The 23,219-nt window shown below is 41.4% G+C and overlaps 1 protein-coding gene across 1 annotated transcript; it reads left to right on the top strand.

The window, feature by feature from the left end:
* The first annotated feature begins 16,544 nt into the window (after window positions 1–16,544).
* LOC148431382 (vomeronasal type-2 receptor 26-like) lies at window positions 16,545–22,828 on the top strand. Its single transcript, XM_088466037.1, has 2 exons — window positions 16,545–16,662; window positions 21,924–22,828. The coding sequence occupies exons 1-2, from the start codon at window positions 16,545–16,547 to the stop codon at window positions 22,826–22,828; spliced, it is 1,023 nt and encodes a 340-aa protein (XP_088322163.1).
* Window positions 22,829–23,219: the final 391 nt, after the last annotated feature.

Below are 23,219 nucleotides of genomic sequence, written 5' to 3'. Positions count from 1 at the left end.
CCGGTTACCGGACACCTGCTCTTAAAGGCAGAGCAGAGCCGAGAGCCGGCCCCAGTGATCAGCTGTGTGGTCTAAACAGACTGCAAGCTGATCACTCAAAAAAAAAATTGCAAAAAATAAAAAAAACTTACCTGACTCCATGAACTGGTGGTCGGGGCTTCGGTAACATCTCCCCTCCAGTCAGCTGGTCTCCCATGCTGCACTGTGGCCAGGTCATCAGGTGATCGGGTCCCAGAGCAGTATGGGATATCACCTGAAGGGGAGGACATGGAAGACATCACCGGAGGCCTCATGCAGATAAGTGTAATTAAGGGAGGGGGGGTCGCGGGGAGAAGGGGGATCACAGGGGCAGAGTTTATCATCGGGGTGGGTCTTAGTGCCGGGGGTAGCAGCGGCCGGTCGGCGCATGCGTGGGCACTTTGTCACTGTATTTTTTTAGAAAATACTGTGACTAGTGTGCGGAGGGGATTCACAGGGACAGAGCTTTATCGCAAGCTCTTTCCCTGCAAGGGATTTGCAGTAAATCCCTGTGATATTGCCTGAATTTGCAATGCGGATTGTAGTAAATAGAGCCCATTGCCACTACAAATGCTACAAATACTACATACAGTACACATTAGCAAAGTGTTGCTGTGCAGGAGGTATAATGTAAATGAATGACAACAGGGGCATCTTAATGCCGGAAAAATAGCCACCATGGCCATTTTCCAGTGTTCTGTACAGCGCTGACACCCAACACAGGACCATGGACGGTGAGTTTTAGATAATGTGGGTGCAGGGTGTGCGATGCGGGACCCCCTGGACTCAGGGGCCTGTGCACCGCACACCCTGCACATATTATAGATACGCCCCTGAATGACAATGAGAGCTGCTATGTGTTGACCATTGGATATTGGCATGGCTTCCTGTACCTTAATCACTATAGAGATAGTCTCCAGATCAGGTGGCTGTAACATAATGGCATTGATGTGAATGGACACTAGAGGTAAAATTAATAATGCATGTTCTGTTGCTAGCCTGTTAACTCAGCAAGTTTTTATGTCCACAATAAGCATTATGAGACCAGGATTGGCATGTGTTTGTTCTGGCCTAGATGCCTGTATAAAATAAAAATATGAGAGTCTGTGACCATGTACTGTTAAGCCTCAGTGAGCCATTCCAATGTGTGGGGGGCACTTGCCTGCATTACTTCATGATTAGGCACAGTGGTGTCACTATGGTGGTGTGGGTTCCACTGAGTGTCAACGTGGGAGGGGGTATCACCAAAATGCCGGCTCCTCCTCAGTGACAGGAGCTTCGTGCTGAAGTGTGACATTTTCCTGCAGCACTTGGCTCCTGTCACTGGGGAGGAGCAGGAAGTGGAGGTACAGTCTCCGGGCTCTTACTGTCAGAGGCATAGCTGGCCCTAGACCATTTGGTTCCCTAGGCAAAATTTTGACTGGTACCCCTTAAAAACAGGTGGCCCTCCATTTGGCCACAGGCCTAGTGCCCACCTACTTTATTCAATAGCGACCTGGGCCTAGTACCCAGGTCACTTACACCTAATAGGGCAATAACTCCCTCTAGGGCATAATCCTCCCTATGTAGCCCAGGCCTTGCACCCGCCTTTATGCCCACGGGCCTATTGCCCGACAGTGCTCCCATAGGCCTAGTGCCTGACAACCCTGGTGGTCTGGGGAGGGGGTATATGGTAGGCCTCATGGAGGGCCTACCTGTTCCATTGGAAGAGGCTGTGGGGGGGAGCTTCGTTGGCTCTTTTACTTTCCACCCCCGCAGTCCTCTCCGTTCCTGAGCCGCATTCTTCGACCGCTGGCCCGTCCTGGCCAGCGGCACAGCCTCTTCATTGCTTTTTCCAGCTGGTGCTGCCTATCTTCCTTCTTGATCACGGTGTCTTCTGGCCTCTTCCGAGGCCGCCAGAACTCTTGCAATGATGCTCTCTTCGGGAGGTCTTCACTCCTTCCTCTCCGCCACCGTACTGCCTTTTCCCGCTCAGCAGCGTCTGATACAAGATGCCATGAGTGGGCGGGGCCATGTCATGGCGAGCCGAGATTGGCTCATCGTGTCTGCCTCCTATTGGCTGCTGGCCCATGAGCCGGGTTTGGCTCGGGCCAGAGCCAAACACCCACCACGGCTGACACTGTACCAAGGCTACTGGGTGACAGTAAGTCCACACCTGGAGTCAAGTCCTTCCCTCCGCACCCGATGATTGACTGGAGCTGGGAACACATACTCCGTCCCCGGCACTTGGAGCAGAAATAGCATCCCAGAGCCGGACGCTGATGTGTCCCGCAGGGGACACAGCTCCTCCTGCTGTGCCAATGCTGCGATCAGCCACTTGATCCCAGTATGGCTTTCCACATGGCAGCGGCAGCAGCAGGGCAGGTGGGAGGGGCATGCAGCACCAGTGGTGGGGAACTACGGCAGAGCCCTGGAATGGCCCTAGGCATTTGTTTATTATGCCTATGCCTAGTGCTGGATCTGGTCAGTGGTAAGAGTGGAAATGCTTATAGCATATAACAGTTCACCTAAAAATGTAGTTTTAACCCTCCAATTATTCCTCCATTACATCCAGCTCTGCCTTCCCCTTCTCCTCACATAGTATCAAGGACTCCAAAACCTCATATCTTTTTTTTATTGACATTTTTATTTAACCACTTGCCTGGCACGGTCGTATCAGATACGTCCACACCAGGCTGGGCTTTCCCTGACATGGTTGTATCTGATACGACCAGTCAGAAATGCCCACTAGGCAGCTGTGGGTAGCTAATCTTCCCGCAACCGCCTACATCAGAGGAACCTTCTGGTCCCTCTGCAAGCGTGGCTGCCTCTCTAGCATAGAAGCAGCAGTGCTGTTGCTGTGACCCGATCACTGTGGCCTGCAGTGATTGGGCAGCCATCTCTACCTCCTTCAGTAAACAGCAGTAGCAGCAGCTCTGGTAGCCGCCGCTGCTGCTATGTATCTGGGCCGCCAGCGGGACACCCTCCCGCTGCGGCCCCGGAACTACAGTGATCACATAGTGATCACTGTGTCTGAAGGATCAGCGGTGGCGGCTCTGGTAGCTGCCACCACTGCTATATATCCGGGCTGCAAGCGGGACACCCTCCCGCTGCGGCTCCAGTTCTACAGTGATCACTATGTGATCACTGTGTGTGAAGGAGCAGCAGCCACGGCTTTGGCTGCTACTTCCAGTTCCAGGTAGCACAGCACACTACATCCGGCCTCAGCTCCTCCCCAATGATGCCGATTTTATAAGGGCATATATATATTCTTTAGCGATTGGTCAAGATCTGTGTAGACCACAACTGCTGATGTTTCCTAAACATCGATTGAGGGTTACGATCGGTGGTGCAACATTGATAGTCACCAGCAATGGCAAACAACTTGTTTACAGTCATACCATCGATGGTTCACAAACCATCGATGGTCAGCTGCCATCTCTATTCAGAGGCTTTGTGATATCTATCGATACATATATGTATACAGATATATATATATATATATATATATATATATATATCGAACATGTGTGTATATATATATATATATATATATATATATACATATATACACATGTATGTGTATATATATATATATATACACACATGTATATATATATATATATATATATATATATATATACAGTCAGGTTCATAAATATTGGGACATTAACAGAATTTTCAGATTTTGGCCTCTATTCACCACCACAATTGCTTTGAAATGAAACAAACAAGATGTGATTTAACTGCAGACTTTCAGATTTAATTTGAGGGTAATTACATACAAATCAGGTGAACGGTGTAGGAATTACAACGGTTTCTATATGTGCCTCCCACTTTTTAAGGGGCCAAAAGTAATGGGACAAACTAAACAATCCTAAATCTAACTTTCACTGTTTAATACTTTGTTGCAAATCCTTTGCAGGCAATTACAGCCTGAAGTCTGGAATGCATATACATCACCAGACGCTGGGTTTCATCCCTGGTGATGCTCTGCCAGGCCTCTACTGAAAATGTCTTCAGTTCCTGCTTGTTCTTGGGGCATTTTCCCTTCAGTTTTGTCTTCATCAAGTGAAATGCATGCTCAGTCGGATTCAGGTCAGGAGATTGACTTGGCAATTGCATAACATTCCACTTTTTAGCCTTAAAAAACTCTTTGGTTGCTTTTGCAGTATGCTTCAGGTCATTGTCCATCTGCACTGTGAAGTGCCGTCCAATGAGTTCTGAAGCATTTGACTGAATATGAGCATATAATATTGCCCAAAACACTTCAGAATTCATTCTGCTGCTTTTGTCAGCAGTCACATCATCAATAAATACAAGGGAACCAGTTCCATTCGCAGCCATACATGCGCACGCCATGACACTACCACCACCATGCTTCACTGATGAGGTGGTATGTTTTGGATCATGAGCAATTCCTTTCCTTCTCTTCTCTTCCCATCACTCTGGTACAAGTTGATCTTTGTCTCATCTGTCCATAGGATGTTGAACTGTAATGGCTTTTTTAGATGTTGTTTGGCAAACTCTAATCTGGTCTTCCTGTTTTTGTGGCTCACCAATGGTTTGCATCTTGTGGTGAACCCTCTATATTCACTCTTGTGAAGTCTTCTCCTGATTGTTGACTTTGACACATATACATCTACCTCCTGGAGAGTGTTCTTGATTTGGCCAACTGTTGTGAAGGGGTTTTTCTTCACCAGGGAAATAATTATTTTGTCATCCACCACAGTTGTTTTCCGTGGTCTTCCGGGTCTTTTGGTATTGCTGAGTTCTCCGGTGCATTCTTTCTTTTTAAGAATGTTCCAAACAGTTGATTTGGCCACACCTACTGTTTTTGCTATCTCTCTGATGGGTTTGTTTAGATTTTTCAGCCTAATGATGGCTTGCTTCACTGATAGTGACAGCTCTTTGGATCTCATATTGAGAGTCGACAGCAACGGATTCCAAATGCAAATGTCACACCTAGAATCAACTCCAGACCTTTTACCTGCTTAATTGATAATGAAATAACGAGGGATTAGCCCACTCCGATCCATGAAATAGCTTTTGAGTTGATAGTCCCATTACTTTTGGCCCCTTAAAAAGTGGGAGGCACAAATTGAAACTGTTGTAATTCCTACCGTTCACCCTATTTGGATGTAATTACCCTCAAATTAAATCTGAAAGTCTGCAGTTAAATCATATCTTGTTTGTTTCATTTCAAAACCATTGTGGTGGTGAATAGAGGCAAAAATCTGAAAATTCTGTCAATGTCCCAATATTTATGGACCTAACTGTATATATTATATATATATATATATATATATATATATATATATATATATATATATAATATATATGTATATATATATATATATATATACGTGTATATATATATATATATATATATATATACACACATGTTCGATATATATATATATATATATCTGTATACATATATGTATCGATAGATATCACAAAGCCTCTGAATAGAGATGGCAGCTGACCATCGATGGTTTGTGAACCATCGATGGTATGACTGTAAACAAGTGGTTTGTCATTGCTGGTGACTATCAATGTTGCACCATAGATCGTAACCCTCAATCGATGTTTAGGAAACATCAGCAGTTGTGGTCTACACAGATCTTGACCAATCGCTAAAGAATTGATGGCTTCTAACGATGGTTGAACCATCGATGGTACAGCTGTCAACGGCCATCACTACAGTATAACATAAAAATTGCTAATTTTATGGTATACTGTGTTTAAGAAAAAAAAAATTTCAAATAAAATAGTGATGGATAACTTTAAAATTATGTTCTTGACCTAATTCAATCATAAAAGAAACCGTCAATTTTGGAGCGGGTTTTGGAAAAAGAATTTGTCAGTTAAATGGTTAAATTGGGACAGAAACATGACCTGTTGGGGATACTTTGAGATTGAGAACCACTGATTTAGGTAAAGAGACCAGAATAATATCACTATGCACTTTATTGTTACAAAAACACACACATAATATTAATCAATGTGGCATATTCAATTGGGCGCTAGTTTTAGCAAGGAAAAAACCTTGCACCCCTCCTGCCCAATTTTGGATTACCACGGGTATGCACGCTCCTGATACCCATTGTATCCAATTTTAAAAAAGTGGTTGTAGGGTTTTCAGAGAATAAATAAGTTATAAATATCTTCTTTGTAGTATTATAATATTTTTTGGTCAAAACATTGCAGTCTGACAGGGAGTATGACAAGGGAGGCTCTGCCACCCCTGCCTACCCACACTGCACATCCCTGGTATTAGTGACAGCTACATGTGAGGTAGAGCTGGACAAGGAGGTGCTGGGTGATCTGCACATCAAGGTGAGAAGGAAAAAGACAGCTTCAAGGCTTGGCAGTGAGATTACAAAGATCAGTGAACAGAGAAAGGAGGAGTTTGAGGAAACAGCTTAAAGCAAAAACTGATTGGGTTGCAGGTATCTCTGCATCTGGAGTCACTTACACTTACCGCATGGAGCCAGCAGTTGTTATCATACCTGCCTTTACCCAAGTACAGAGGGAGAACTGATCCTCTAGTGATACATTAGATGAGAACTTTCCAATTATTTCACCAGATTTTGGAATAAAACATTGTTGTTAGATTGCAGCTGAAGTGTGTTGCATCTCTCTGTGTCTGGGGAATCCTTGCCTCTCTGCTGAGGTGTGACTTTAGTGAAGAGCTGTTGCTGAAAGACTTCCCCACCAAGGTAACTCTGATCAGTACATGCACCATACAATTATCACCCTTACTACTTCAGGATATCACATTAGTTTACACCAAGCACTGCACCTGAAGCTCTCATAATCCAATGGAACCAAAATTCTTGCTTGTTACCTGGATTTCCTTGTTGCTTGAAGGACATTTGCTGCTCTGCATTGTTCTTTCTTATACTCACAGAAAAGCCTCAGGCTGCAGGGTAGGACCAGCTTCACTCTAGTTCACAGCACCTCAAGTGGCACAGAATATAAAACACAATGGTCTGGCTAGAAGGATTAAATCAGGTTGCAACATTTAGACATTCAAACAAAATTCTGTCTAAGAGAATAAGGCTGACAAAAAAAAACTCCTTATGGGGGCACTCTTAAGTGCCTCAAAAATGAGTTTTTCTTCCCTGTCTTATTCTCTTAGACATAATTTTGTTTGAATATGTACCTTTGTACTCCCGGGGAGCACCAACAACCTTGGATAACTTTAAGGGATTTTACCGCATCATGTGTAATATTTTAGTCTCTGAATGTGTAATATAACATTAAGGTATTAGGGCAGAATCCTCAGCACAGTCTGGAGTGCTACATTTAGACACACAGGAATACAATGGGGCCAATTCAATTAGAAAAAACTTGCTCTCGTCTGCAAGTAAGTAGAGCTCCAAAAATTTATCTGGATCGGTCTGTAGTATTGCTGTGCACTAACATCATCCAGACAGCTGCCTCAAAAATGTACATGCAAAGTGGCTCTATTTCATAAAGAGATATAAATCCCTATATTACTCCTATACATTAAGGGGTAAATGTTATAGATGGTGATTTCTTAAAACATGCAATTTTGCATTCATCATATGTAATAGGTTTGAGAACTTGCGTCAAACTCACAACAACCATTCTCGCACCGGTAAAACGCCATCCACATGTTGCTCGTGTAAAACATACAACTCTCCAAATATATTATGATGTGAGTCTTAAACTCTTACGAAACTCATAAAAATAAACTTGAGAAATAATAGTCTGATCCCAGAATGGAGAGTTTAATGTGTGACTTTACTGTACCTCAGCATCTGAGGCATATTAAGATGTCCATTATTAATTATTACACTGGTGGCATAAAGTAATGTGGTATTGTAGACATTTTCACTAAACCTCACCTGTAGTAGAATCCTTTATGCAGGTTCAAAGAAGAAGAGTTCCTAAAAATAAAATAAAAACTTTTGTTTAATTTGTGTGTAATACCCCTTTAAGACAGAAAACCAAATTACTGGGTCAAACATTTCGACCCAGTAATTTGCTGCTACTGGTCCTTTTTTCTTTATGAAAGGGTCAACTGTGTAGAAATTCCCGGGACTTTGACCAAAGTTTTTACCAGGGTCGGAGACCTGGAAATTTTGACCCGGATTGACCCTTTCAGAAAGAAAAATGACCCGTGTTGATCAGCAAATTACAGGATAGAAATGTTTGACCTGGTAATTTGCTCTTATGTCTGAAGGGGGGTTTAGGCTGTGCAAAATGACCCAGGATGCAAATGCCGGGTAAAAGCCGGGATTTTGACTTTTTCTGTGTGAAAGTGGTATTAGTTATTGAAGTGTATATTGTTTTTATAGTGAATTGTAGTGCATGCTCGATATATCACTCTTTACAATAAATGTGTTCACTAGGATTTCCAGCGCTGTCGGGCTTCCGCTGCATCGCACTCTGCTCCTGTCGGGCTGCCGCTGACGGGAATCGAACCGCCGGCCATGTGGCCGGCGGTATTTCATACCAATTCCCAATAGAGAATCAAAGGGTGGGTTACACTGCAATATTAAACATAACCCCAGACAGGCTTCACCTCTGCAGCAGATTGACAGTGGGTTTGCCAATAGATCTGCTGCAGTATAGAGGTTTCAAAATCTGACAGGCACTGATGTCGACCCTTAAATGACAGTCAAAACCAATGCATAGTAAATACTGTTTTTTTCAACTGCAAACCGACATTGATAATCATCGATATATACATTGGTTTTTAAATAGACTCAAAACCGATCTTTAGTAAATGTACCCCCATGACGCATTTCTATACACCAAGGTAAATTCACTTGTAGAGAAACAGTATCTTTGCTGTCACATATATTTAATGTAGTGTTGTTGTATTCCATAAATGTAGTCTTTTCAATGCCAGTTTTCTATTAATATATAGAGTTATAGGACATAATTTTTCATTATTTAAAACACCAGGACATGGGGCCTGACTCAGAGATGTACACTAACCCAATGGTTAGTGGTGGGTGCATGTGCAGAATGGCTCCTGTGATCTCACCCGCAGACCTTCCCAAGCCGAGGCATGATTGACATGCTGCAGCATTTTGGGGGCAGTGCGGGGGTGTTCCTGGGCCATGTCATTGCCCAGTTTTCCAGGAGGGATGAGGACAAGGTCTGCATTGGTGGATGTAGATTTCCTGGCCTTGCAAACTGCCAAGACCCAGTCAGGCTGTGGTAGACATCAGCTACCACAGCCTGGCCAAAGGGGCAACCATTGCGACTCATGATCACGATGGTTGAGATGGTGATCCCAGGCTGGGACCTCACTCACAGTGCTGGGATCGCAGATGCAGCCAGGAGGTGTCTGTTTTCTAATGCACATCCTGCTGCATTAGCATTTTAGATGGACAGAATTGTTCAACCGCTTGTGTGTGGCTCTGCAATTCCATCCATCTCTGAATCAGGCCCATAGTTGGCTGAACTCAATCTGCCAAAGACATTTGAAGGATCCACCCAAAAAGGCACAATCATTCTAATCACATACCAATGCTGTATCCATGCATATGGACTATGGGATCATGGTGGATCCAAGCTATGATAATGTTTGGTCTAGGACATCACTATTACTAGTTTGCACTGACCTGGAATATGGCCCCAAGTCAAACAGAGGTTCAGTGAGATCTGCAAACATGATGTGTCACTTGTATTCTCACTGGTCCTATATGGGTGACATGTAATCAAACAATTCAATGAATCACATATGTAGCCTGATGATTCTAAATTGGAAACTTATCTATTCTACATGTCAAAATTTGGTGTGGAGTAACAGATAGAGTGTAAAAAGGTTCAACATTGTCTAGATAGACACCAGATGTTAGACAGTCAATAGGTCCACTGGGAGAAAAGGTTGAAGGGACAAAAGGTTGACACACTAAAGGTTGACATGTAAGGAGGTTGATGTGTACAAATGGTTGACACGGTCAAAAGGTCGACACAAAAATGGTCATTTTTTGTTTTCTAGCCCTAATCTTCACCCTAACACTAACCCTCCCCTTGGTGCCTAACCCTAACCTTCACTCCTGTTGTCTAACCCTAACCATCGGGGTAGGTGCCTAACTATCCTTTTCTAGTGCCTAACCCTGACCCTCTGTTAAGTGCTTAACCCACCCCCCTGGTGCCTATCCCTACATGTCAGGTTAAATGCCTAACCCTAAAAATTGGGGTAAGTGCCTAACACTAACCCTCCAGTAAGTGCCTAACCCTAAAAGAAAAAAGTTTTGACCATTTTTGTGTCAACCTTTTGACCCTGTCGACCATTTGTACCTGTTGACCTTCCTACATGTCGACATTTAGTGTGTTAACGTTTTGTCCAAGTGCACCTATTGAGTGTCTAACATCTGGTGTTTATCTAGACATTGTCAACCTTTTTATTGTCTATCTATAGCCCGGAACCCGCCAAAATGATAATAACACCTACTGTATCATTGCTGTATTCTGACTCTGCTGTACCAATCTAGTGTTCTACTGTAACTATACAGTATATGTTTTATACATATGCTCATAAATATTTATCTCTAACATTAAGTCTCTTACTCTTTTATCGGTGAAAGCTTCACGCCTACATAAAAAAGATTATGTATAAAGATCAATATGGTAAAGAAATATATTTTAATGAAAAAGGAGAACTGTCTTCTCATTTAGTCCTTGAAAACTGGGTGACTATTGCTGGTGAAAAACAATTTGAAATATATTTTATAAACGCGGGAACATTTGATGGAAAGCAAATAAACATTGACTCAAGGAGAATACACTGGAATACTGGAAAAGTATGTTACATAGTTACATTTAGATAAAATGTTTAAAATGGAAAAGTACCACAGCAGGCTGACACATGGGGCACTCGTGGCACAGGTAGTAATTCTGCCATTAACATCTAAACTAGGAACCTAAATAGCCCAATTATGAGCTGGGCCCTCACATTAAAATACCCTTCAGGCATCGTTTCGAGACTGTGCCCTAATTTCAAATTTGAAACAGATGAAGCTAGTGCCACATAAATAAATAACAGTGACATTCAATAAGGGAGTGTGTAAAATAATAAGGAGCTATGCCCATAAAAGCATGAAGCTCACAACCATGGATGTTGCCTTATTATATTTATTGTATTGTGGCAATAGGAGCAGTGTGATACATAGGAACCAGAGGTGTTTAGCTGTTAAGCCCAGGGAAGTCATGCATTTGGAGGATAGAAAATGTGTGTCTTGAGTAATGTCAGTGCATTTCTTACAGCCTGATGCAGCTGAATGTGACTAATCAATCAGAACAGTTGTGAGCAACTCCCTTAAGAAGAGTATTGTTTGCACGTCAGACTGGGAGGGGAGGGGGGGTTTAAGGTTTAAAACACTGTCTGGGGGCATATATCTGGGTGACCAATGCCGGAAAAGTTGTCTGGTGGCTAAAGAGAAGGTCCCTCTTAGTCAGTGATAGGGCTGCTTGGGACCTTTGTAAATGGCTCAAATGAATATGAACTGTATAATGGTTACTGGTCTCCGGTCATCCTAACAAAATAAACCGTAGTGCACAAGTACAGAGTTATAGAAAATCATAAAATCACACAACAATATTAAATGAAAACTCCTAAGCCGCAAACTCCACCCCCCAGCAGCCAACTGATTGGTTGGATTCACAGTGATGGGGAAAATATCACTAATGCCAGGTACACACTAGATGACATGTCGTCTGATCTGGTGGATCGGACAACATATGGTCCACATCGGCCAGTGTGTACCAGCTATGTCGCTGATGATGCTACTCTCGCGCATTGTCAGTGACATCGTGCTTCCTGGTCCGATAGGCGATTTTGTAGGCAGAGGCCAAGCTGTCGAATGCAGTATGCCCCCCCCCGCTGTAACTCCATTGCTCCTGCCATCGGCAAGTGTGTATGCACTTGCCGATGCCGGGTCCCCCCGATGATGAAATTGTGCTCAGTACACATCGGCTAATGTATACCCAGCATAAGAGTTTTTTGAACACACACCTGGCTCTTTATCAGTGTTAAACCCCTGTCAGGCTGAGTGGACTTCCGTCAGCCTTCCCATATGTGACATGCTATAGATATCTAACAATTAATCTTATGTGATATGCCTTACTAGATCTGATTTTAATTCTGTTATTTCTACACAATTTTTTTTTCTGCTTTACTACATTAGTAAATTGTTCTTTCATTACATAATAACCAGCTCAGTAATTACTTGTGCAAACACTGTTTATGTGCCAATAACTGTAAGGAGAAAGCAATAAACCTATAGGAAAAGAGAATATGAATAGAAAGATGAGCTAAAAAATTTTAGAGACAACAGATACCCATCACTCAAACGAAAGAAAAATAAATCCATGCCAAGAGGTAAATAGAGGAACTAAATCAATTAAAGGTTGTACAAAGAAGATGAGCAAAGAATAAACTTTGAGTTGCCCTCTAGAGTATATAATTAACCCAAAAAGAATTTTAATAATAACTATTGCAAAAATGACTCATCTATTCATCTTAAAACAGGTTTAAACTTACATGAAGAAAGTAGTAAACTCTATAACCTGTCCATTTTTGGAAAGAGGATGTACCACCAACCCATCTGTAATGTACAAACATATATTAAAAAGGGCAAAAATGTGGGAAAGAAAAAAGAAAGTAACAAGAATAAAGATAACCTCCGCATCTCTACCTCTAACACAAATAAGAACATGGATGTAGGTATGATTTTTAATTTCAGTTCTAAGATGTTGATGGTTGAAGAAAGGGCTTAAAATGTGCCCCAGGGAAGGACTAGATCGATTTAACACTTTCTTTTATATGCAGAAATTGATATGGAAACTTACCATCAAAATGTTCTTCATAATGAAGGTTTCTAAAGACATATTGGATAAGAAATCAGTAGAAGATACCAATCATCTTTCAGAAAGTTTCTAGGAAACAAATGAGTCATTAGAAAATTGAACATAATAAAATAAGAACAAAATGCCATAAAAAAATGTAAAAAGAGCAATCATTTAAAAAAAACCCACACAAGTGGTGAGGTCCGATAATCCAGGATAAATCAGAATACGAACAAGAAATTCAGAGACATCAACAGGAAAATACTCTAATACATATGCACAATTTAAAAGTGACCCTACAAACAGGATCAACATGTTATATTCCAAGCTCATAAAAGTACATACTACCAACAGCGCAATCTCTAAGCCTGATGCACCAATTCCATTTACAGTCATTTATATAGTGTAATACACAAGATTCATATGATCTGAATAAAAGTTCAGGCATAATCTGTCCAAACACTAAAGTGTCAGCATAAATCAATCACCACCTCCAGTCTATAACCACTAAGACCCATTCATATCTAATTTGGGTATATATGAATATAATAAATATGATGTGAAAATAACTCTCCCACCTTGCCCTCTAAAGGTAGTTCCTTACAACTGTTCTGTTTGATTAGTCACATTGAGCTGCACCAGGCTGCAAGAAATGCCATGAAATTACTCAAGACACACATTTTCTATCCTTAGCTGTTGTGCTAGGGTTGGTATAGTTTTTTTCTTTTGAGTATTTGTCCGTCATATCAGTTTTTTAGTCAGTATAGAGAGGCAGAAAAAGGATATGAATGAGGAGGAGAAGGACCCAGCAGTGTTGGAGGAGGCTGAGGAGGAACCGAGGAAGAGGCTGGTGGCAAAACAGCATGTGGCAGAAACATTTGTTTTTTCATATGAGGAAAATATAGTATTAGTGTCAGCAATTGTGCCCTGTTATGACATGGTTTTAGGTTGCAAGGTATCAAAAACTCCACATAGGCGTCAGGGCCAGTCCATGCCCAATTTTTAGGTTTGTCAAGATTGTTTTCAGTACTCCCAAGGGCACTGTTGCGCGCACCCAAAAAAAAGAAGGGGTCTTAAGACCTCATGGGACAGCAACTAATTCTGTCAAGGCTCCTGCTGAAGAGAGATCAGTCTAACCTGCTATTGTAAGGTGCAGCAAAACTGAAGCAATGGGTACTAGGCAGTGTTGGAGCTGATTCTCTTCCTTCAGTGGCAAATTAGCATCACAGAATTGACAGCTAATGCTGTCAGTCACTGACAGGTCCCCATTCCTCAGGGTTAGTCTAAACTCAGGGTCTGCCTCCACTTGTACAGCCGCCTCCCACAATCCTCTGCTCCTTGATATGCTGTCGGCTGCATGGGTCACAATTAGATGCCTGTCCAAGATTTTGCTCCATCCGGTCACCAGGGATAAGAAGTTTATGTCCCTACATTGCACTGATGTGGCTGCCTCTGACCAGCACAGCCTGGGTCTGCCTCTGGCTCTGCCCATTTGGGAAGCCACACCTCAGACCATTCACACAAGGGCACTTAAGTAACAGCTCCGTCCAAGTCCTCCTCCACTGTCCCTCCAGCTGTGTGCCAATTCCCGCCACAGTGCCTACTGTCACCAATGTAACCAATGTGATTATACACAAATTTGCAGCTAGAGACTGCCCTTCCCCCTAATAAAAAAATGGTGCAGTGCAGGCAGCTGTGTCACAGTGACACAGTCTGACTGCCACCTGCCCATCTGAGCTGCATGTTCCTGTCCACAGCTGGGTCAGGGAGCCCTCCTCTATGTGACACCCTACTCAGCTGCATAACCAGCATATCTGTAGAAATGGTCTTGTGTAATTGCCAACTCTGGAATAATATGCTAACATCTGTAAATGAGGTAGGGCCATATAAACATACTGAGATGTATTGCTGAAAAAGAGGAGGGTGAAAGCAAAAATGTCAGAGGAACAAAAGATGGCACTTAGGACAGGTCATGGTTCCCCTACCATTACTGGTTACACCGAATATGAGGAGGAGGTGAGATGGATCATACCTATACTGATTGGACATGGCGAGAATGTCCATGATCCAGATGCACCCTGTCAGCAGCAGCAGCAAGGTAAACTGCATCTTCCTGTGACTCAATCCCAAAGTATCATGGACACATCATTATTTTTAGATTGTTATGTTATTTTAAAACATAAAATAAAGGCATCTCCTTGACTGATGTACAGGTGGCTCTGTGTATACATAAGCATGGAACACATAGCAGTTAAACATTGTTGAATTCACATTCCTTGAGGATAGTATCAATATTGGAAATGCAGAAGGTGGTCTAAATATGAGAGCAGGTGCAGAGTAATGAAATTGCCCATATGGAGGCACTTTCAGGTGCAGGTTTTCAGGATGTCCAGTGTGGAAACACTGGTGCAGGTTTTCAGGATGTCCAATGTAACAAAAAGTGCACTAGCAAACACACAAGAATCTGACATGATGATCTAACCCAGATGGGAATATGGAGCAGGTTGAAATAGGGCAGTCGCAGGTGCAGCCCATAGCTGCTGGATCAGATAAATACAAAATGCTTGTATGATGCCACAGAGAATATGGGACCAGGCTGGCTGAAACATAGCAGAGTAGCATGACTGGAGAGAGCAGCACCACTTGTGGGACAGCAGTATTGCAGCGGATCATGACAGTCCTATATGAGAGGAAGCTGGCAAGAGAAAGAATGAAGGGAAAAGTGAGCAAGGCACTTGAAGAGGAAGGAGAAAGGACAAGAGGAGCCATCTATTTCCTTTGAATGTGTAGAATCGGACTTATATTTTAGTGACCCCTTTATAGGTTGTTTTCAGCATATTCACTACCTAGTTTTAGCTCTGACAACTGAGTTTAAGCTTGAACGCCCGCTATTGGGGTTATTTGAATGGTTCATGTGGCATCAGACTCAGTGCCTGATTCAGACTTGGGAATAGAGTGAGATATCTCTCTCAACTGATCATCTAGGTAAAACCATGCTGCACTACAGGTGGGGCAGATGTAAAATGTGCAGAGAGATTTAGATTTGGGAGGAGTGTTTCCAAACTGACATCTAAATTGTAGAGTAATAATAAAGCTGTGCAGTATTTGTGGGCTACATGCAAAAGCAGCCAGTATTTACTCTACATGGAAAAAAATGTATTGTATTTACACCCCTTGCATTGCAATATGGTTTGTTCAGGTTCACAGTTGAAAGAGATATATCACTCTATTCCCAAGTCTGAATCAGGCCTTCAGGCCTTAAAGTCCTTTATTTGTAGTATTTAACACTTCCAATAACCTAAGTCTGACACATAAGGGTTTTGACACCCTCTGATTGCTCATGTAATGTGATTAACATACAATTAAGATTTTAGTGCCCTTTACTTGTTTTATTTACAACTGCAACTAACTTCAGAATATTTTATTATAATTAGAGTTTGACACCCTTTATTGATAATACTCCAATTGCTTATTTATTGTATTCCACATTTAGCTAGGGTTATAGTGCCATTATATTGAAGACAGGATCTAGTGCGCTCTATTGGGATCACTTCATTTTAGTTTATTAATAAATTCCTGTCATTTGCACCTACCATACTGACAATATGACCACAATAAGTCCACTTTCTCAATATTTTCAGGTCCACTTTAAGTTCACAAATCCAATGTTACAACTTTGTAACATTATATTGTTTATCTTTTAACAGATGCCACAAGGTCAGTGTTCTGAAAAATGTCCTAATGGATTCAGAAAAGCTCCAGGTGGAGGATATCATGCATGTTGTTATGGCTGTGTGCTATGTTCTGAAGGAGAAATATCCAATGGTATATGTACAGTATTTTACTTTACAAGTACAACTGAAAAATTTATATTTATAATCTTATAGCAATATGATATTTAACAAGATATCATTTTAAAGATGTATGGTATATTCTATCCAATATTTGTGAGTATTCACATAGAGAAAGATGGTGTGAAACGCGTGTTGTGTGCAATAGGAATGAGAGAAACCTTTGCAGGTCAGTTCCCCAAGGGTTTAGATTTACAAAAGAATGTATCAAACCACATGTCACGAACCCGGACTGACTCTCAGATACCACAAACTGGACCAGCTGGTCATGATATTGGCACATCTCGGTCACTTACCAAAATATTACATTTTACTGCCACCACGAAAGAAGATTCACGAGGTCTAAGCATTCTCCGCACAATGATTAATAATTCACCTTCATTTACACACAGGCATGTATCATGGGCCTCACAGGTTCGCAGGTTCAGTAAGTATCAATAGTGGATAGTCTCCAATGCCAACTTTATGCCAATGCCTATTTTAAAGCAAAGGCCAGAGTTTTGATCTCTGTGTCACAAGCACTAGAAATAGTTTTCCCCTATTGAGTGACCATAACAGCTCTTGCACCCCAAGTGTGAAGTAAACAGGAAGTTCCAATTAGAGATAAGCGAGTCCGGTTCTTAGAGAACTGAACCCACTCAAATTTTGGGGATCTGGGACAATCCAAGCCACAGCTTGGATCTCCCTGCCAGCCCCGGATCCCTTTCCGAGGCAAAACCTCATGATCCCGCTGTCGGATTTTCAACATTCAATGGTGTGAGTCAGGATACAATCGTTTCTTGAGGGACAGATCAGCAAAGTAGAGCTGTTAACATTGTGAAGGAATCAGAAGCCAAAAACATCTACAGTATCATTTTGTAATATGTTTAATTGTATTTAAAAATAGAGTGTAAATACAGTATATTCTGCTCACAATTTAAAATCAAAGGAAAAATGTATTTGATGCCTCAAGACCAAATAGGGATTCACTCCAATGACTCCAAACATTATCAGGAAATCCCTCAAAGTCCTACAAATGAACAGTTCAGGATCAGCAGAGATTACATGGGAGGCCACCAAAGTTCTTTTTTTTTAATAAACCAGTTAATTTTGATGTGCTCATATTTAACCCCTCACTGCTAAGGGTTTTCTCACCCCTGTGCTGAGGCTATTTATTGACATCCATGATGTTTACTTTTCAACATTAAATTTTAGATTTTTGTTTTTGTGGTGTTCACAACTATTATAATGTTTTTTTTTAGAAGACTTTGTATTTTCAGATAATACCATTATTCTTTTTAGTTATTCTAATGTCATAAAAATGGAATCCAAATGGCCAAAATGGAGTTTCTATTTTTGAAATTTTGAGAAAAGAAACTAAAAAACAAAGTTGCTATTATTTTCTCTCTTATAAACACCACAAATAAATACTTTGTGGTCCTTGCTTCATTAATAATCCACCTTTCTAAAACAGTAAAAAGCAGGATTTTATGTGTAGGTTTTGCCAAAAAAAAAAATCTGAGCTTTCAGTGAACTTTCATGGAAACTTTTATTTTTGTGTAAGCTTTCAGTTATTGGGCAGGATGCACTCTTCGTAAGCATAACATCGTTTTCGAACACCATATGCTTGAACAAAATCGCAAAGGACAGCTCTCCCAGGGAATCCCTCTCAGGGGGAAGTGCAAATAGAAGCCAAAATGTCAGCATTTTAGCTGATTACATGGAGACACTGTAACAACTAAAGATGAGAAAAATGATTCAGCAATTGTCTTTTATTTTTTTTCTCAAAAAGAATTTGAATTAATGTGTAAAATAAATGTGAAGTGTAGATAATGAAAGGAAGAGAGAGAGAGAGGGAGAGAGAGAATGAAAGGGAGAGAGAGAGAGGGAGAGAGAGAATAAAAGGGAAAGAGAGAGAGAGAAAGAGAGAGAATGAAAGGGAGAGAGAGAAATAAATAGCATGAAATGGAAAGAGAGGGAGAAAGTAAGAGAATGAAAGGGAGAGAGAGAAAGAGAGAGAATGAAAGGGAAAGAGAGAGAATGAAAGTGAAAGAGAGAGAGAAAGAGAGAGAATGAAAGGGAAAGAGAGAGAGAAAGAAAGAGAATGAAAGGGAAAGACAGAGAAAGAGAGAATGAAAGGGAAAGAGAGAGGGAGAAAGAGAGAATGAAAGGAAAGAGAGAAAGAAAGAAAATGAAAGGGAAAAAGAGAAAGAGAGAATGAAAGGGATAGAGAGAGGGAGAAAGAGAGAGAATGAAAGGGAAAGAGAGAGAGAAAGAAAGGGAATGAAAGGGAAAGAGAGAAAAAGAGAGAATGAAAGGGAAAGAGAGAGGGAGAAAGAGAGAGAATGAAAGGGAAAGAGAGAAAGAGAATGAAAGGGAAAGAGATAGAGAAAGAGAGAATGAAAGAGAAAGAGAGAGGGAGAAAGAGAGAGAAAGAGAGAGAATGAAAGGGAGAGAGAAAAAGAAAGAGAATGAAAGGGAAAGAGAGAGAGAAAGAAAGAGAATGAAAGGGAGAGAGAAAGAGAGAATGAAAGGGAAAGAGAGAGAGAGAAAGAAAGAGAATGAAATGGAAAGAGAGAAATAGAGAATGAAAGGGAAAGAGAGAGAGAAAGAGAATGAAAGGGAAAGAGAGAGAGAAAGAGAGAGGGAGAAAGAGAGAGAATGAAAGGGAGAGAGAAAAAGAAAGAGAATGAAAGGGAAAGAGAGAGAGAGAAAGAAAGAGAATGAAAGGGAGAGAGAGAGAGAAAGAGAGAGAATGAAAGGGAAAAGAGAGAATTAAAGGGAAAGAGAGAGAGAGAAAGAAAGAGAATGAAATGGAAAGAGAGAAATAGAGAATGAAAGGGAAAGAAAGAGAGAATGAAAGGGAAAGAGAGAGAGAAAGAGAGAATGAAAGGGAAAGAGAGAGGGAGAAAGAGAGAGAATGAAAGGGAAAGAGAGAGGGAGAAAGAGAAAAAGAGAGAATGAAAGGGAAAGAGAGAGGGAGAAAGAGAGAAAATGAAAGGGAAAGAGAGAGAGAAAGAGAGAATGAAATGGAAATAGAGAGGGAGAAAGAGAGAGAATGAAAGGGAAAGAGAGAGAATGAAAGGGAAAGAGAGAGGGAGAAAGAGAGAGAATGAAAGGGAAAGAGAGAGGGAGAAAGTAAGAGAATGAAAGGGAGAGAGAGAAAGAGAGATAATGAAAGGGAAAGAGAGAGAATGAAAGTGAAAGAGAGAGAGAAAGAGAGAGAATGAAAGGGAAAGAGAGAGAGAAAGAAAGAGAATGAAAGGGAAAGACAGAGAAAGAGAGAATGAAAGGGAAAGAGAGAGGGAGAAAGAGAGAATGAAAGGAAAGAGAGAAAGAAAGAAAATGAAAGGGAAAAAGAGAAAGAGAGAATGAAAGGGATAGAGAGAGGGAGAAAGAGAGAGAATGAAAGGGAAAGAGAGAGAGAAAGAAAGGGAATGAAAGGGAAAGAGAGAAAAAGAGAGAATGAAAGGGAAAGAGAGAGGGAGAAAGAGAGAGAATGAAAGGGAAAGAGAGAGAAAGAGAATGAAAGGGAAAGAGATAGAGAAAGAGAGAATGAAAGAGAAAGAGAGAGGGAGAAAGAGAGAGAAAGAGAGAGAATGAAAGGGAGAGAGAAAAAGAAAGAGAATGAAAGGAAAGAGAGAGAAAGAAAGAGAATGAAAGGGAGAGAGAAAGAGAGAATGAAAGGGAAAGAGAGAATGAAAGGGAAAGAGAGAGAGAGAAAGAAAGAGAATGAAATGGAAAGAGAGAAATAGAGAATGAAAGGGAAAGAGAGAGAGAAAGAGAATGAAAGGGAAAGAGAGAGAGAAAGAGAGAGGGAGAAAGAGAGAGAAAGAGAGAGAATGAAAGGGAGAGAGAAAAAGAAAGAGAATGAAAGGGAAAGAGAGAGAGAGAAAGAAAGAGAATGAAAGGGAGAGAGAGAGAGAAAGAGAGAGAATGAAAGGGAAAGAGAGAATTAAAGGGAAAGAGAGAGAGAGAAAGAAAGAGAATGAAATGGAAAGAGAGAAATAGAGAATGAAAGGGAAAGAGAGAGAGAAAGAGAGAATGAAAGGGAAAGAGAGAGAGAAAGAGAGAATGAAAGGGAAAGAGAGAGGGAGAAAGAGAGAGAATGAAAGGGAAAGAGAGAGGTAGAAAGAGAAAAAGAGAGAATGAAAGGGAAAGAGAGAGGGAGAAAGAGAGAAAATGAAAGGGAAAGAGAGAGAGAAAGAGAGAATGAAATGGAAATAGAGAGGGAGAAAGAGAGAGAATGAAAGGGAAAGAGAGAGGGAGAAAGAGAGAGAATGAAAGGGAAAGAGAGAGGGAGAAAGAGAGAATGAAAGGGAAAGAGAGAGCCTTAGCAGCTGCATTCACTGACAACGACGGTCCCATAACACACTCCTGAGTTGGCCTTTTCATGCACTCACTTCAGGCCACGTCCTAGACACCTCCCAGGAATGCCCAAGCCTTTCTGGTGTCATCCAAAATTAGTGCGATCACATACACAGCAGAGATTTCCAGGACTTTATACCCATGCGCTGTTATAAAAAAAAATGTATACAGCACAAATATCAGCACTGTGGGCCTCACTCAGCTAGGATAGCCGATTCAATAGTGGCTGCAAATGCGCACACAGTTCTGCTGTGAAAGTATGCTAATAATTGAAATCGCAAAGCACTCGCACGGACAACATGCAGACACCTGCTTACCCAATCACACATCCATAATACCTTGCAATACAGCTAAAACATCTTTAACATCGAAGCACATTGGAGCCACTCACACATTTAAGGCAGGTCTGACCCAACCAGTGAGGGCTAAGGCTGCGTATGCTATCGCAGTGGCTAATTTATGCACGCACCTCTAACAGAGTTCAAGCTCACTTGCACGCCTGCGTTTCTCCGACCCCCCCCAGTCACCACCCCCAGACAGTACTTCCTGCTAATCACTCTGCGATGGGTCTGCGTACTTACTGCGATCGCAGTCCCGATCACAGTGAGGCATTCGTGCACGCGCACTGCGATGCATAGGCATGCGCATAACACAACAATCGACCATCTGCGTACGCTTTCACAGTTGTCATCCTTGTTGAATGAGGCCATGTGTCCACCTCTGAGTCAGGCCCATAGAGAGAGAGAGAGAGAAGAGAGAGAGAGAGAGAGAGAGAGAGAGAGAGAGAGAGAGAGAGAGAAAGTGATGGAGAACAAAAAGAAAAGAGAGACAAGTAGAGGTCAAAATTGCTGCTAAATATTTTATTTATCTCACATTTTTTTTCCATAGACAACAATTGTGTGAAATGTACAGAAGGTGAATGGCCTAACGACACAAAGAACCAATGCATTGCCAAAGCTCAAGATTTTCTATCGTATGAAAAGGACGCTATATCTTCAGTCTTTTCTGTGATGGCTCTTTTATTTTCTGCTATAATTGTCTTTATAATTGGATTGTTTATTTTATTTCAGAACAACCAAATAGTCAGAGCAAATAATCAGAACCTTAGTTTTATTCTCCTCACCTCTCTAAAGCTGAGTTTACTCTGTGTATTTCTTTTCCTTGGTCGTCCAGTCGATATAACCTGCACGCTACGCCAAGTCTGCTTTGGAATCATATTTACTATTGCTTTGTCTTCTGTCCTGGCCAAGACTATAACAGTTTGCATCGCTTTTAAGGCCACAAGACCCGGAAGCTACTGGAGAAAATGGATGGGAGTCAAACTACCAAATGCTTTAGTGCTGATCTGCTCATCTGTCCAGGTCCTGAATGGTGTTATCTGGTTGTTAGTTTCTCCTCCATTTCAGGAGTTTAACATGGACACTACTCCTGGGACTATCATCATCCAATGTAATGAGGGTTCTGTGCTGGCCTTTTATTTCATGTTGGGTTACATGGGACTTATGGCAGCTGTGAGCTTTGTCCTGGCTTTCATGGTGAGGACATTACCTGACATCTATAATGAGGCGAAATACATCACATTCAGCATGCTGGTGTTCTGCAGTGTTTGGGTCTGCGCCATCCCAGCCTATCTGAGCAGTAATGGGAAACAAATGGTCATTGTAGAGGTGTTTGCTGTATTAGCTTCATGCATTGGAGTATTATGCTGCATATTTTTCCCTAAATGCTACTATATACTGATGAGACCTGAAATGAACAGAAAAGAACTTTTGTGCTCGGGGACAAAGAAATAAACATTGCCTCATAATATAACCCAATACCTTGTAATAGATGTGTAATTCTCATTAAACTGTCTATTGTCAGATGATGGATGTAACTATCAATTATTTTAAACCATATTTGCTAAAATAAAGACACAGACCAAGTTTATAGCATTCAAATAATAGGCCAGCTTCATTTATTTACAATAATGAGTATGGTGGCAGAGGAAAGAATGGCAAACCACCGGCACCCACTTGACTTAGGCAAAAGATGTCCAAAACTTACCAGGGCCAATATCCCAATTTAATGGTAAGTGATATATAAAATACTTGCAAGGGCCAACTCTCCCTTTTTAAGCAAGTGAGACGGTATCCTATACCCATGCCAATGCACCATTTTGGCCCACTCGGTTGAGAGGTGCCG

This window comes from Taudactylus pleione, unplaced genomic scaffold (assembly GCF_031769625.1).
Source record: "Taudactylus pleione unplaced genomic scaffold, aTauple2 ptg002317l, whole genome shotgun sequence".
Classification (NCBI taxonomy): domain Eukaryota; kingdom Metazoa; phylum Chordata; class Amphibia; order Anura; family Myobatrachidae; genus Taudactylus; species Taudactylus pleione.
Note: the sequence above shows the minus strand (reverse complement) of the source record. Positions and strands in the feature narration are given on the sequence as shown.